The sequence below is a fragment of the Callospermophilus lateralis genome, chromosome 3, assembly GCF_048772815.1.
Source record: "Callospermophilus lateralis isolate mCalLat2 chromosome 3, mCalLat2.hap1, whole genome shotgun sequence".
Taxonomy (NCBI): Eukaryota; Metazoa; Chordata; class Mammalia; order Rodentia; family Sciuridae; genus Callospermophilus; species Callospermophilus lateralis.
In genome coordinates, this window is record NC_135307.1 from 32,376,878 (window position 1) to 32,394,587 (window position 17,710).

At 32.4% G+C, this 17,710-nt stretch overlaps 1 protein-coding gene across 6 annotated transcripts in view; it reads right to left on the bottom strand.

The window, feature by feature from the left end:
- The window catches only part of Pcnx1 (pecanex 1), a 151,801-nt gene that overhangs the window by 65,150 nt on the left and 68,941 nt on the right, over window positions 1-17,710 (bottom strand). For 4 of the 6 annotated variants that reach the window (XM_076849934.2, XM_076849932.2, XM_076849931.2 and 1 more), the window contains 3 exons: window positions 7,389-7,479; window positions 5,591-5,648; window positions 3,776-3,993 (listed from right to left, as the gene is read on the bottom strand). In XM_076849934.2, coding sequence (XP_076706049.1) covers window positions 3,776-3,993; window positions 5,591-5,648; window positions 7,389-7,479 — 367 coding nt within the window. The remainder of the gene's footprint in view (window positions 1-3,775; window positions 3,994-5,590; window positions 5,649-7,388; window positions 7,480-17,710) is intronic. The other 2 variants (XM_076849935.2, XM_076849933.2) reach the window with 1 other exon arrangement.

The following is a 17,710-nucleotide window of genomic DNA, read 5'->3' on the forward strand; positions in this document are numbered from 1 at the left end:
TACAAGGTTAGCATACAATTTTTCTTTTACTTTTATTTGTTTTTTGGGGGGGGGAGGCGAACATGACAATTCAATTGTTCTAGCATCATTTGTTGAAAAGACTATTCTTTCTTCACTTCATAGATTTGGATATTACTTCGATACCACCTGGACCTGGAAGTTTCTTTGTAGGAAGGTTTTTAACTACAATTTCCATTAATTTAAGTACACAGTAGACCATTAAGATTATGTATTTTTCAACTTTAATAATTTATATCTTTAAAGTAATCTGTCCATTATACATGTGTCCACTGTCAAATTTATTTACACACAGCTATCATAATATTCTCTTATCATTCTTTTAATACTTGCAGATCTATAGTTATATTTCACATTCCTAATATTGGTAATTTGTATCATTTTTTTTCTTGTCAGGCTGGCTTCATTTGTTCTACTGTTTTTCTGTTTCCTCTGTGAACTATTTCATCTCTTACTATTTTTTCTCTCTCTTTACTTGGGTCTATTGCGCTTTTGTTCTTTTAGTTTCCTACAATACAAGTAGAAAGCAAAGTCACTGATTTGAGACCTCCCTTTTCCAATGTTGGTATTTAATACTATAATTTTCTCAAGTATGGCGCTAAAGGTATCACCAAAATTGAGATACATTATTTTTATTTTCATGCAGTATAAAATACTTCCTGATTTCCCGCTTGATTTCTTCTCTAGTCCATGGGTTATTCAAAAGTACTAGTTTCCAAATATAGGAGAATTTTCCAAAGTCCTTTTTGTTATTTATTTATAATGTAAATTCATTGTAGTCAAAGAGCATACTATATGATTTGAATTCTATTGACCTTTGTATTTTGGTCCAGAAAATGGTCTATTTTGGTAATGTTCCATGAGCAATTAAAGAATATGGATCTCATTATGGGTGGAGTGTTGCATAAATGTCAGTCAACTCAGGGTGGTTGATAATATTGTTCAAGTCTACCATATCCTCACTGCTTTAGGCTGGATTCTGAATGTCTCCCAAGGATACTATGTTGAACGCCGTTACTCAGCCTATGGTGCTTTTGGGAGGTGGAGCCTAGTAGAAGGAATATTCCTTTAAGGGAATATTGTGACCAAAGCCCCTACCTATTTCTCTTTCTGCTTTCTGGCTGCTATGAGGTGAGCAGATTCCTTCACCGTAAGCTCAACCTTGACACAGACTTAAAAAAATGAAGGGTCAAGTGATCATAAACTGAAACCTCTAAAATCGTGACCCAAAACAAAATCTTTCCTCTTTATAAGCTGATTAACTCAGCTATTTTCTCTCAGCAACAGAAAGCTGACTAAATGATTTTTACATATTATTCTACCAATTATTCAAAGAGAAGAGCTGAAATCAGCTAAAATTGCATGTTTGTCTATTTCTATCAGCTTCTGCTCTATGAACTTTGCTTACAGTTTGTTTGGGGGGCTAGGGACTGAACATGATGCTTTGTATGTTAAGCATACACTTATCACTCAGCTATCGTGCCAGCTCTTGTGTATTTTGAGAATCTATTTTAGGTGTAGAAACATTCATGATTGCTAATTTCTCCAGGTTACCATTTTTTTAATTGACCCATGTGTTCTTTGATCCCTTTTTAATTTTTACTAGTCTTAATAATACATTTTAAATTTTTCTCACATGTTAATTACAACTTTTCATTATTTTAGTAGTTGCGTTAGCGTTTTAATATATACTTTATGAAATTCTACCTTCAAGTGATGATATACCACTTTACACACTGCATAAGAAACTTAAAGTAGTATACTTCCATTTTTTCCTTCCAGCCTTTATGCTATTACTGTCATGAATAATAATAACCATACAATTCATTGTTATTTATCTTTTTAAACAATTATCTCTTAAAGAGATTTAACTCATTAAGAAAGAAAATCTTATTTCCCGAGTAGTTACTTACCATATCCAGTGATCTTAGTTCCTCTGAATGAGCCTGTATTTCCATCTGCTATCCTTTTCCCCTTGCCTGCAAGGTACCTTTCAATGTTTTTTGTAGGGTGGGTCTACTCATGAAAAATTCTCCCAATTCTTCCTAGTTTGAAAATGTCTTTATTTTTCCTTGGTTTTTAAGAGATATTCTGGCTGGGTATAAATTTCTAGGTTGACTTCTTTTCCTGATTTCAATGCTTTAAATATGTTGTTCCACTGTCTTCTCACTTGCATGACTCCCCAAAATAAAACTGATGTCTTCCTTATTCTCATTCCTTTATACAAAGAATATTCTTTCTTAGAGTTTTTAATATCTTATCATTGGTTTTGAGCAATTATGTGCCTTCACATAGTTTTCTTCATGCTTCTTATGACCTGAGTTCTACTGAGCTTCTTAAATGTGTATTTACAGTTTTCATCAAAATTGGTAAATTTTACACCTATTATTTCCTCAAAACCTTTTCTGTCTCCTTGTGTCCTCTTGAAGTTCTCCCACAGCTTATTCCTATTTTTATTTGTAGGCTCTTTCATTGGGGGATTAGAATAGGGAGAATTCTTTTTGGATATTTCATTCAGGATAATTTCTATTTGCTATGCCTTCAAGTTCACTAATCTTTTCTTCTACAATTTGTAACCTACCATTAATCACATCTAGTGTATTTTTGAAATCTCACTGTAATACTTTACTCTGTAAATACAATTTTTTACTTATTTTTTATATCTTCCATGTCTCAAATGTTTTTAACAAAAAGAATACAGTTACAACATTTTAATGTCCTTGCTGCTAATTCTTTATATCTGTGCTAATAACAGGCTGGTCTCAAATGGTTTATTATTCTCCTTATTTTAAGTCATGTTTTCTTACTTCTTTGCAAACCAGGTCATCTTTGGGTGTCAGACGTGAAAACTTAACTTTAGTCTTCTTAATTTGTTCTGCTACCCAGAAACAGCATGACCTCCTTTAGGTCTTGCTTTCATGACTTGTTAGGTGAGTCAAAAGTAGTGCTTTCACTGAACTAATGGTTCTCCAACTTATCAATACTCTGCTGAACAGTCAAAAGCACCCACTACAGAACTGAGGTTTATCTCTCTGAACAGCTCTCTCTTCTCTGATATGCTATCCAGCTGCCTTCAGGTCCTGGACCTAAGCTCCAATTCTTCAACTCAGGAAATTGCTTGATGCTTTTCGGTTCCCACTCCCTGTGTCACAGCCTAGGAGCTCTCTTAAGTACTAAGCTGGGGCAACTGTAGGTTCATATTATCTATTTTCCTATCTCTCAAGGATCAATGTCCTTTGCTGTCTGATCTCTAATGTCTTGAAGACCACTTTTCATTTATTTTGTCTGTTTTCATTTGTTTCACCTGGGAGGGTAAATCCAGTCCTATTACTTCGTGTTGACTGGAAGAAGCAGCTGTCAAATTGTAACAGACTATTGTGTTTACCACTAAGACAGTAGTGGTAAGAAACATAAACTTCCTCTTATAACATTTACACATAGAATCATATTACCTATAACCTTAAAATCATCATTTCACAAACTGTCTTTTAAATATCAGTTATATGAGTCTTACTGATAATAATAAATATATTTTTACAGAAGTCTATTAAAATTAAAAGGAAAGTTTTCAATGGACATAAGAGATTCAATGTTTGAAAGCTCTATTACCTTAAGTTTTACCTCAAAAGAACAAAAATAGAAAATGTTTTCCAACATGATAATCAGGTTTAAAAAAAAAAACTCAATGGGTCATTAAGAACACTTTAACTTAGAAATAAAAATTTTTCATCTCTTTAATATCACACTATATTCTCACCTATCAAACAGCGCCAAAAGTGTGAGTCTATCAAAGTTAATGCCAATCCACAGCTGGGGCAGGATCCAAAAGCGGTAATAGTGTTTAACCTTTTGGGCAGCTTCTTCTGTTGGACCATAAGTGGCTGCCAAGTCAGGACTCAGATCAATGTCCTGTTGCTCCAACAAATCTGTATCAATGGTCAACAGCCTATTCAACCGAATCTGCGGGAGAGAAAGCTAAAAGAAAGTCAGTGTTGAAAGGCTTAAAGTATCTAATCTGATAATGACTAGAAAGTTACTCACTCAGGTTGTAGATTATCTCAGCTCCTTAATTTTCTACTCTAGTCCACTCCCTGGGAAAACTTTACGATCATTAGAAAACCACACAAGGCAGCAATAGAAAGTGAACTAAAACCAAAAAAAAAACCTTATCATCAACAACCTTTTGGAAAGGTTTTATTTTAAAAAGTTGTAGAAATCTCTAGATTTTATCATGTCTAACCAATGAATCCATCAAAAGCACTTGCGGTGAATCATAAGTGGCTTCTTTGCTCCCTGTCACATTTATGCCATTCTCAGCTATGAACTTAATTGATAGAGGCAAATCTGAGCCCTTCAACTCTCATTTTTTCCTACAGACTTCTTATTATGACTATTACTACTTTCAAAGAAGACTATGCAGGAAATTGATACACTACATTTCTTTTAGCTTTAGTTCATCTGTTCACCAACCAGTTTACCAGTTTTCCCTTCCTCTGAAAGCATTAAATTTTACTGTCTCTGGCACAGCACTAGACAGCATTTTGCTATCACAAATTCCCCATAACATTTAAAAGTGAAAAACAATAATATGATCATCTTCTCATTATTGCTTTCTTATAGAGTTTCCAGGAATACACAAAGTAGAAACAGTCTTTGCTTTTCAAACACATATACTGAAGAAAACTTGTTTTCCATATTTAACAGTCATTTCTATCTCTAAACATTCAAAGATACTTCCCCAAATTTTACTTATCATCTATGCCAGGGCTTTTCAACCTTGGCACTATAAACATTTTGGGTCAAGATTATCTGTGTAGTGGGCCATTACCACGACATGTTTCACAGGATCTCTCCCCCCTATCCACTAGATACCAAGAGTGTGCACCCAGCTGTGACAAGCAAAAATATTTCTAGAAACTGCCAAATAGTCACTAATTGAAAACCACTGTTCCATATTAATTTACATCTACAGTCTTAAAAACCTTGGTCACAGTTTATCTTCAAGAAGACATTAAAAATTAATCCCTTTCGCACTAAATTCATCTGCATGTTTATTTATGTGTTGCGTTTGTAAGTATTTCATCTGTATTGTCTTTTCCAACTTTATATATATATCTTGATGGTAAGAGCTGTGTTACTTTAAAAAATTCCTCATTATATCCAATGTGGCATAATACAGTTTATATAAAATGGTCATTATTAACCATTCCACACACATAGTTGTTATCAGGGTGCCTAAGAGTTAAACCAACAGTTAAGCAACTATACCAAATCATATTTAAAGTGAGGTTGCCAAATGGCACAATCATACTATGATGTTGATTAGTAAATGGATAATTGCTGATTCACAAATGTGGATGCTTTTAAATTTTATGATGTACTGTTTGTTTTTTATCTAAGGACTTATTTGAAGAGATTCTCTGTGAGGCAGTAAAGATGATTTTGGACATAGTTTTCAAAAAAAATTGACATTTGTGACTTCATCAATTTTTCTGACTTTTATAGTATCTATTTAAGTCTATTTTTCTGATAAAATATCTGATGTTATAAAATTAAAAAAAAAAAAACCTACCACATCATGTGGATAAAATCGAACTGAGGTAGAACTGGATACATGAGAATCCGTGTCACTAAAATAAAATGAAAGAGACTTTAGGGAATAAATAGTTTGTCAAATAGTGAAAAACAAAATAAACTCCCAAACAATTAGATGATATTTACATTATCTTCTCTTTTCCATGTAAACTTCAAAATACAAAATGGCATTTTCCTAGAGTTGTGAGTAAGAGCACAGAGTTTGGGGCACAGTGTCTAAGTTCAAATATCTTCTTCAGAGAGGGAAATCTCCAACAAGTTAGCTAAGCTCTCTATTCCTCAAGTTTCCTCATCAGTAACAAGACAATGACACCCATATCACAAGGTTCTTGTGAATGTGTTTAAATGAGATAATCCAAAGAAAGCAATTAACAAATTTCCTGGAATCATTAAAGACAAAGTAAATTTAGGCTATAGTACAAAATAGCATAGAATGTAACAGTTCAATTTTGACAGGATGAATTCTGTAACTGGACTAAACCAACATGCTGAATTGAACAATCAGAAGATCCAACTGCTTTAAATGACCCCTCAAAACTCAAAAAATAAGTAAATTGCCCAAAGCTGAATAATGTATAAATAAATATGTCCCATCATTAAATGGAAGTCCTAAATAGGAATTAATGACTCTAGCAAGAAAAGTGAACTAATTAGTCAATAATGGATTTCAAAGCAGAAATCTGAGTCAGATAAACAATAAAATTTTAGAAAATGGAATATTAATATACTCTAAAACTATAATTGATTGTAATACGATCCAGATTCCTAATTTATCTGCTTGTCTTTTAACTACTTCATTACTTTACAAATTTCCTCCTAAGAAACTAAGTGTAATATATAACACAAATTTTAAGAAGTTCCTCCTGAAAGCTAGTAAGTAATAAATAAATACATACATACACACATACAAAATAAAAAATTAGTTACTTTAAAAAGCTTTTGATCAAACTCTTACTTGGAAATAAAATTCTAAAATTACATAAAAAAGACAACTGAAGAGTATAAAATTAGGTATGTAAATATTTTTCTAATAAGCTTTTTTTCATCATGAAACATATAGAGAACATGATATGTATGCTTAAATTTGAAACTGTGGGAAAATGATGTCTTACATAAGATTTACAGAAAATTTTGCTTTAATTTTTAAATATATAATAGGTTTTTAAAATTTTTTTTTTAGTTGTTGATGGACCTTTATTTTATTCAATTATTTATAGGCAGGGCTGAGAATTAAACCCAGTGCTCACACATGAGAGGCAAATGCTCTACCACTGAGCCACAACCCCAGCCCAATAGTTTTTATTTTTAAAATAATGCTTTCTTTCTTCCATAGCAAAAATCCTTCAACCTTAATTCTTTTGAAAGCAAGGCACTATGACAAATTATTAAAGTCAATACAAATATATTTTCAAAATAACTTTTATATCTAACATAATGATTATAGTTAATATTAAATATACTTGTATACTTAACAATCACTAGGAGAAGATCTGAAGTGTCCTCACCACAAAAAAAAAAAAAGAGAGAGAGAGAGAGAGAGAGAGAGAGAGAGAGAAAGAGAGATAGGTATGTGATATAATGCATATGTCAGCTAGATTTGGCCATTTCATAATGTACCAAGATTTTAAAACATCATATGTACATCATATGTACACCATTTTGTCGATTCAAAAAAATTTTTTAAACCAGTCTTTTTATCTCAAGGCTTAAAAATCTTTAAAAATGGCAAGTTACGTGCAAATACATACACATTCTTAATATATCTTCCCACATACCAGATATTAGATGCTCTTCTTGCTGCTGGTTCAAAATTCACAAGTGACATATCACAGCCACCAGTCTCATAGAGTGTAGAAGAGAACTTACCTAGAAAATAAATGAATTTTTAAAAAGCCATTAGGATACTCAAAAATTCTGCTTCATGATAGACTAAATTGCATATTTTTTTACCTTTAAAAAGTACTATTAACTTTTTCCAATATTTAAAAAAGAATGATCTGCATGTAATTCAGTATGATATAAACTGAAAAGAAATATTAGACTATATTATAAAAATGCCAACATATAACCAGATATGAAAAGTCAGAGATTTAAGTCGGCTTTCTCTTTTTTCCTACCAGCAAGTCTTGTAAATACATTCAAGTAACCATATGAAATAATTTAATGTTTAACAGTCACCTAACCACTCACTGGAAGAGGTAAACGGCTCGATAAAGCTGCTTAAATTTTGAGATAGTTCAATCTTTTAATAAAACTTTTTGGTTTTGGTGTGATACTAGGGATTGAATCCAGGAGTATTCTGCCTCTTATCTATATCCCCACCTCTTTTTAAAATTTTACTTTGAGTCAGTGTCTCTAAGTTGCTGGAGCAGGCCTTAGCCTTGAGATTTTCTGGCCTTAGCATCCCAAATATCTGACTACAGGCCTGAGTCACCATAACCCATCTATCTGTTGGTTGCCTTTTTTTTTTTAAATGAAAAAATTAAATGTGTTAAGGTGAACTGAATGAGTTATAATAATGGTAGCATTAACTATTTAATGAATGTTTTTAGTTGGAAGATTCTACCATAAGGTTTCTATGAAGAATGTAGGAAGAGTAATTGTTACAGCCAAAGATCACTACAAACTGAAGTCAGATTTTTTCCATGCCTACAAAGCAAACAGTATATAATAAGGATTTTTAAAAATTTCCCAAGTCCTAAGTTTTCAATTCTGAGGAGATAACAAATATCCAAATATTATTTCAAAGTTACTCTAAGTTGTATATCTGTTGCTAAATTTTATGTTTTTAGAGCAATGCCATATCTAGGACACTGGGGCAAAATAGAATATGCATAGTACTTCAAAGACTTACACTAAAAGGACCCTAAACATAGTAAGGATTTACAGAACATTTTAACCATTACTTCATTCTTTAAAAGGACTATACTCAGAAAAATAACTCAATAAAAGACTCAGTACTTTCTATGAGTCATGAGTTAGTATATGTAAAAATTTATTTTACATGGTGCTTTCTATAGTAACATTTTCTTTGTCAGAAAAATGTACTCCTGAGATAAATTAAAAAAAAAAAAAAAAGCTTTCGATGGAATACTTAGTTCATTGCTGTATTTTTTCAAGGAAGGATAGGAAGGATTATTCAACACATGGATTACCCAACCTGATGTCTATTCCCTGGTTTTCTATTCATGAGTCATTCAGAAACCAGATAATCGAACAAAAATTAAATAATACAAGCTTTCAATTTGCCTGCTTCTTTCAAGCATTACTGAGAGTTTCCCTGAGTGATAGAGAAGATGAAGAAATTATTAGTAAATAAAAATTAAGTAGGGCTGAGGCTGTGGCTCAGTGGTAGAGTGTTCGACTGGCATTTGTGAAACACTGGACTCAATAATCAGCATCACATAAAAACAAAGGTATTGTGTCCACCTACAACATACATATATGTGTGTGTGTGTGTGTATGTATGTGTGTGTGTGTGTGTGTGTGTAAGTAAAAATGCCAGCTGAATTGAAATTTTAAATTGTAATTTTTCAATATACTACTATATTCTAATTCATCATAGATAATCAAAGATTGGCTGTACTATCATAATTAAACTTAATAGGAAAAAACCCTTGATCAAAATCAGATTGCAAAAAATGCATAAGAATCACAAACGTTTCTCTGTTAATTGACTAAATCACAGATCAACCAAAAGCAGGGAGGACTTGGATTGTGTATATGAAGTTTAGTAAGAGTAGAATGCATTCACTTATGTGTTGTAACATAAAACTTACATGTATTTTAGAAATAAGTTAATTCTGGATTCAACAGAAACTATTTAAACCATTGCAGTATATCCTGAGTATTTAAGCTTTCCATAGGATTTTTAGTAAAGTTCTAAGTATTCCTAAGTATTATTAAGAATAGTTTTTATATATAACTAAAATCAACCACTGGTAGTTATAATTTTCAAATTAAACAGTAAAAGAATATTGTCATTTTACTACGTTATCTTTCATATATAGAGGCTTAGTATTAAACTTATATAAAAGTTATAAAATTCACAAATTTAAACAGAAGCGTAAAACATGTCTAAGAAAAGGGAGGCGATGACTTTAATGGAGATACATGATTTCAACTGTGCTTATTTTCTTCCTTAAGAAGCTTATGTCTGCCGACTCAACTTTAGGAATACGTTCAGATTTTTAATGGCACTTGTCAGAACATACTCAACACTGTAACCAGGTGTGATCCCAACTTAACTGCAAAAGAACAATTCCATGTCCTCCTTTATCTTTGGGTATGGCACCTGACAGCACTTCAGAAGTACCAATTTTATTTAGAAGATAAACAAATTAGAAAAAAAAAATCATACCCCAAACTGTCAAGTGCGATGGTGCATGCCTGTAATCCCAACAGCTTAGGAGGCTAAGGCAGGAGGATCACAAGTTCAAGGCCAGCCTCAGGAACTAAGCAAGGCCCTAAGCAATTAAAAAGGGCCAAACCCTGTCACAAATAAAAAGGACTGAGAATGTGGCTCAGTGTTAAGTGACCCTGGGTCTCTAGTACCAAAAACAAAAACAAAAACAAACAAGCAAAAAAAAAAAAAAACCAAAAAACTGAATAGCCCAAGGGTTTAGTGAAAAACTTAGAATTTAAATATTTTAGTGTACAAATATGATAATCTATCAAAGGCAGCTTCAAAAATAACTGAAACAGAAATATTGCTACTGATTTTATAAAAATTGACTATCTTAAATTTATATGTTTTCTATCTTATTTGAAGTCAAATCTACAATCATATTTAAACTTTAGATTCAAAGTAAAATGTACACTTATTATAATGCTGTTTTAATACTGTCTGGCATTAAGAAAAATACTTCAAATTAAATTTTATTTCTGATGGGGGCTGGGGTTCTGGCTCAGTGGCAGAGCGCTTGCCTCACACATGTGAGGCACTGGGTTTGATCCTCAGCATCACACAAAAATGAATAAACAAAGTAAAGATATTGCATCCGTCTATAACTAAAATATATTTTTTTAAAAATTTTTATTTCTGATGAATACAAACTGGGCAGAAAGCAGAACATCAATGAAATACGCCCTTTTCCTGTGAATTCTGATTGTAAACTAAAGCCATCTCATCATGATTCAACTTCCAGTTCATAATTATACCTGATAGGGCTCTCTTATGACTTAATAAAAGAAAATCAATTTCTGACAAAAACAAAACAAAACAAAGCAACACACACACACAAGACTGGAAACTGGAATTTCAGACTTACAAAAAACTATATTGGCCATAAGATAGCATCTCTAAAGAAAAAAAAGGAATATTTTCATTTTTGAATATTAAATGAATGCTGCTGTCTAAAAATTTCAAAAAATTTTAATTATACAAAATCATTTTTTTTTAAACTAGGAGAATTTCAAAGTAACCTCAGGCCAATAAATAAACAGTTGAGCATCAGGAAGATCAGTAAAATCAGATACTCATTTAAAGACCAATGACACTTGGATCATTTGCCTGAAACCAGGAATGGCACAGAAGACAAATTCTAAATAAACACTGGTAAATACTGATAAAGGACATGTTAACATAATGGAATTCTATAACTTGTGTTATCAATAGAAATCCTAATCACCTGACAAAGAGGAGCACATCAAGAATTTAAAGAACAGTATTCACCTAAGAAACTCCTACTTTCATTCTTGATGTCACTTTCACGTTTCTAAAGATAACTATGTACATTGGAAGGAAGTGGCTTCCAGAAGGACAAATCATCTCTAGGGTTGTCCTAATCATCCAAGTATCAATAACAAAGATAGCCTCTTCAATTTCTTCAATAATTTTTTGTTCTTTGACCTCTAACCTCTTCTGTTCATTCTGTGTTCTCAAAGTCTAATCCTGATACACCGTCTGACTTCTTGCTTTCCTAATATTAGTTTTAGGGTAGGAAGGGGCTAGAAGAACAAAAGGAGATACATGGGCAATAAAATTTATAAAATGGTTTTTAGAAGACTACTAGAAAACCTTATACAGCTATATGACTAACCTAACCATGCTTACACTTCTGACAGTGATGGGTATTGTGTTCACAGTGCTATGTCAATGAATATATTAGATTTTAAAGAGAGAAAATCTTTAAGAACAGTTCTAATTTCTTAGACAGCACTCCTTATTACCATGGATGGTGACTGAGTCTCTGAGGTAACATCATAAGTTTTCACCCAGACAAAAATGACTCACTGTATTGCTACTTACGAGCTAATGGACTTGTTTTAGACTTTTTTAGGTCAGATTGTCTTTACTAAGCAACAATTCAAGTCTGCCACTGTAAAATAAAGCAGCCACAGACAACACATAACATAAACACATTTATTTTATTTATAAAAATAAAAAGACATCAAGCTGCACTTAGTCTACAGGCTACAGTCAGCCAACCCTTATCCTACCAGATCAAATGTTTTGGGCTCTAAAATCTCTTTAATTCCTGTGGCCAATGGAAATCATCTTCTAGTTTGAAGCTTCAATGTTTAGGATCAGTCCCTTTTTCCTGGAATGTACAATAAATACTGAGCTAGGCTTTTAAAAGGAGAGGTATGAGAAGAGGTTGACTTAGCTTTATCTCTACTACATGGTAACAGTAAAAGACAAAAACACACTGATATGATTTACTGAATGTCGACCCCACCCTCTAGTTCTGACTTAACAGGTCATGCCTTAATTCACTGTTAAAGACTCTACTCCCACTCCCTAATTCCCAAATCAAAAGAGCTTTACAAAAGTAAATGTACAACTTCAAACTCTGGTATGATTTTTATCACCTACTCATACTTGATTTCAAAGGGACAATTATTTCTTATCTTGGAAAAATAATCTGTAACAATGATATTGGTGACATTAAGACCAATCAAACAAAAAGGCATAATAGGAGAAAATATTCGCAATCTGACAAAGAAGCTAAATCTACAATATCAAAATAACACTATTATACCTCAACAGTAAGAAGATCAACAACCTAATTTTTAAGATAAGTAAAATATTTGGACATATTTCACAAAGGATATATGTATGACCAAAAAATATATTTTAAAAAATTCCCTCATCCTAATCCAGCAGAAATATGTAATTTTATCCACAATGATACCATCATACATACATTAGGGCTAAAATTATAAAGGCCAACAATAGCAAGTGTTGGCAAAGACAGGAACAACTAGCTAATGGGAATAAAGACTGTCTTCCAAAAAGTTTAGATGTTTTGTTTAAAACATCCCCAAATTGGAAACACCACAAATGCCTATCAACAGGTGGGTGCACAAACAAGAGACAACTCATGCCATGAGTTGATTTCAGTAATAAGAACAAATAAATGCAACAATTTTATGGCCTCAAAGATCATTATGGTACATGAGAAACTCAATAAAAAACACCACATACTCTATGACTATATTCATGTCAACTTCTAGAAGAGGTAAAATTGTAAGAACCAAGAACAGATAAGTAGTTGTCTACAACTAGAGGCAGAGGAGATGTGGACTGCAGTGGGCACCAAGACTCTTTCAAAGGTAAGAGAATTATTCTGCATGTTGATTGTGGTATTTCACAAGTGTACACAGCTGATAAAACACATTGAATTGTACATGTTAAATGAATAAAATATATATCCCCAAAACTGATGAAAAAAAGGGGTATAAAAAGACTAGTCTGGTGAGAGTCTAAGTGGAAGGAGCATGAAACAGCATGCAGCCTGTGGAATTCCTACCAGATAATAATCAGGATTTTGGAGAATGCTATTGGTATTTGTTTTTTCTGGTATTTCATTTAAAAAGTACTACTCATCAGAAGATTAAAGGACTATATAAAATGAAATTCCCTACTCCCAGGGTTAGTCACTGCCAAGAGCATATTGTGTTATACTAAACAAGACAAATGGATTATTCTCCTTACATTTTTCTACAATTTCTGTTTTTTTCATTACTAAATAACCCTTACTTTTAATGTCCATAATACAGAGGCATCAAATTCTGAATATTATATTATCAATTATTATGAGTTGTAAATCATTACTTTATGTATATCATTTCTTTAAGTAGTTCTCTAGAGATGGATCCTTACTGTTTTTTACAGCTTTTCAAAATTAGGAAAAGTACTACAATGAATATCCATATGCATTTAAACTTGCAGGTTTGCAAAATTTATGGATTAAAGATATGGGCATTTGGGGGGCTGGGGTTGTGGCTCACTAGCAGAGTGCTCGCCTAGCACATTTGAGGCCCTGGGTTTGATCCTCAGCACCACATAAAAATAAATAAATAAAATAAGGGTATAGTGTCCAACTATAACCAAAAAATAAAATATTTTTTAAAAAGATATGGGCATTTTTGGTCCATAATTCTAATTTGACCTACAAAAATATTTTGTCATTTAACTGCCTATTTCTCCAAACCCTTTGCAACAATGGACACCACTACACTTTCAACAAATGAAAAACAATCTTAATCCTGTTTTTAATTTCCAATTTTAAAAATTATGAGTAAGATTGAGGTTGTGGCCCATGACTGTAGGTGTCTTTATTTCTTTTCTTTGAGCTATCAACTTTTCTAGTAGGTCAATGATCTTCATCTTATTGAAGTGAAATTCTTATCATCTTATTATGCCAAAGACTGATAATTGACCTTCAGTATCTATCTACCTTCTCCTTATTCGTTTTAATAATAGGACCTTCCCCTAAATGAATTGCAGCTAAGCTCATGTCCATGTAGTTAGAGATGCTTCCCAATCTCTCACAGCTGGAAGTTACCTGGTGATTATGTACAGGCAAAAGGGAAGTAGAAGAAAGTGAAAGGCACATTTTCCAAGTCAAGAATAAAAGTTAAAGCCTAAATGACCTTCACATTTTCTTACCCCCCCAACCCCGCACCCCTGTCCCTGTCCCCCTACCCCCCACCACCACCCTCCCTTCAGTTTGCTGAGAAATTTCAACAACCACAGCAGTTGCTCTGAATCAGCCCAGGCACAAGTGGAAGATAACAAGAGTCAACCCATCTAAAAGAAATGGATCTCATTAGATTGTTATGAGTGAAATATAAACTTTAATTTTAGCCACTGATGTCAGGGCAAGGGTATCTCTATGTATATTTCTATGTGATAAAGAACCTTATCTATATTCCAACAAATGCATATATTAATACTTTAATTTATGATCTTAAGAATGCTTAATGTTAGAAAGCAATCAAGTTTAGCTTCAATGAATTCTTTAGAATATACTAGCAAGAGACAAATCAGATATATCAACCAGTCTTCTCTAAAATTCCTACAACAATTCAAGTTTTCAAAACTATTTAAAATAATATTCTATAGTCTTCCTATAGGAACAATTATAAACTTCTAAGCATTATGCAGGGAATTAATATTGGGCAGATAAAATTAAAATTATCTAGGTTTATTTTAAACTTACATTTGTGGGGATAAAACAGACACTTCTAAACCCTGCCAGATAAAGTATAAACTGGTATGAGCTTTCCATAAAGCAATTAACAAGAGCATACATCAAAACCCAATGTTTATTCTTCTTGACTGACAATTCCACTTCAACATATTTATCCTAAGGAATTAATCACAGCTACATATAAAGATTACATAAAGAACCTTCAGCACAACAGGAATTATGTAAATATCTCAAAGACTAACCATAACCTTAGTTATACTAGTTAAATAAACCATGATATAATAATATTTTATCATTATTAGCAATAGCAATGATCATTCATCTGATAAACTTACGATTGCCAGCACTGTTATATTACTTTACATGTTTTAACAGATATTATCTTCACAATAAACCTATAAAGTAAGCACTATTATTGCCCCAATTGACAAATGAGAAAACTATGGGGAAAAGTCACATACATGTATACATTACCAAAGACTTAAAGAAAAAATACATCGGGGAGAGAAAACTTGTCCAAGGTCAAATAGCTAGTGTAAGTGGCAGAGCATTGGATTTGAAATTCAGAAGTCTGGTTCCATAGAGTTCTCTACACTGTACTGTTTTTCATATAGATCTAAGTGATAAAATATCATATACCTATTTAAAAACAAGCGAAAAAAGGTACAAAACTCATACAGTAGCACAATGTCACATAAAATGATTACAACTCTATTTTAGAAAATTACATACATATGTACATTAAAAAACTAGAAGAGGAGCTGGTGTTGTGGTTCAGCGGTAGTGAGCTCACCTAGCACATGCAAGGTCCTGGATTCGATCCTCAGCACAACATAAAAATAAATAAATAAAATAAAGGTATTGTGTCAACAATAAATATTAAAAAAATAAACTAGAAGAAAAAAATCACAAAATATTAATAGTGGCTATCTGAGTGATGAGATTATGATGACTTAATTTTTTCAATGTATCTCTTGATATTTGTAGACTTCTATTTCTGTTCTAAGGATGGGATTAAATAGCACATCATAATTCTATCAAAAGGAAGTGTAAGTACAATATATCCCTTATATATAATTCCTCCTTCTAGATACAATGAAGCACTTTTACTGTTTCAATAAAAATGAACAGTTAACTTTCATTTACATACCATGAGTTGCACTTCCTCCAAAAAATATATTTTAAATATTTTAGTATCTTTCTACTAAAAAACAAACACCAATTTGGGCACACATCTGTAATCCCAGCAACACAGGAGACTGAGGCAGGATGATCACAAGTTTGAGATCGGCCTCAGCAACTTAGCAAGGCCCTAGGTAACTTGGCAAGATCCTGTCTCAAAATCAAAAATAAAAAGAGCTGGGAATGTGGCTCAGTGGTTAAGTGAGCCTGGGCTCAACTCCCAGTACAAAGAAAAAACAAAACCAAAAATAAGCAGCTTAATAAGAAGGGCATCAAGGTGTTTCGAGATTTCCTGGGAGTCTTCCCCTACAGCTAACTACATTTTCAAGTTAATAAACTCTGTAGTAAAGCAGATTATTTCAAAGAATACCTTCTTTGTCAATCTTTTAGTAATGAAACAAATAAAAGAGCCTCAGGAAAAAATAAAATAAAAAGATGAGGGGAAAAAAGAGCCTCAGAAAAACCAATTCAAGCAAACAGACACACACACACACACACACACACACACACACACACACAAACACACACTGAGGATTTAAGTGGGGGGGGGGGCGCGCTTTGCCACTGAGCCACATCTCCAGCCCTCCTTTATTTTTCTCTTTTTTCTTCTCTAGACGGGATCTCATTAACTGGCTTAGGGCCTCACTAAATTGATGAGGCTGGTCTCAAACTTGCAATCCTGGCTCAGCCTCCCTGGGATTACAAAAGTGTGTCACTGTGCCCGGCTCATGCAACAATTTTTAAACACCTAAAACATTAACCAAATTTTAAAAAGTCTTAATCAGTCTTAATCATGTTTACATATTTTATATGTACATATATATAAAACTGACTTGTGCTTGTTTCCTGTCTATATTGTAAAAGTAATTTTTAATTTTTCCAAATAAAGTTGAAATAACTTTGTATATGCTTTTTAACACATATATCCTCAGCAATGATCACCAGTAATTTCATACACACACAGGCCAATTTTTCTTTTCTACCTGATCTTATATATAACATTCCCTTTGAGATATGTTACATATTCAGGGTTATTATCAACTATGAAAGTATTTTTCATCATTGTATCTACATGTTAAGTCTTAATTTATAAGAGGAAACAGAGATTAACATAAAAACTGAGAAGCAATTGCTAAATTTTATAGAAAAAGCTCAGCAAATATAAAATAGAATTTCAAGACTACCTGAATTCAGTCTCTCCTATAGTGTAATCTTGGAACTAAACTACAATTTGTTTTACTTAGTATTATTACATTTTAATTCACAAAGTAGCATAAAACCAAATGCAAGAAGTCCAATAAAAAATGATCAGAATGAAATTAAATCAAACTTTAAGATGTGATCTTTAAAAGAACAACATATTGCATTGAAAGATACGTAATTCTGATAGAAATTTCTTTTTAAAAAATGTTTTCTTCAAAATAATTGTCATTCAAGCCATCAGTTCCATTCAAGCTTTTTTTTTTTTTAAACTT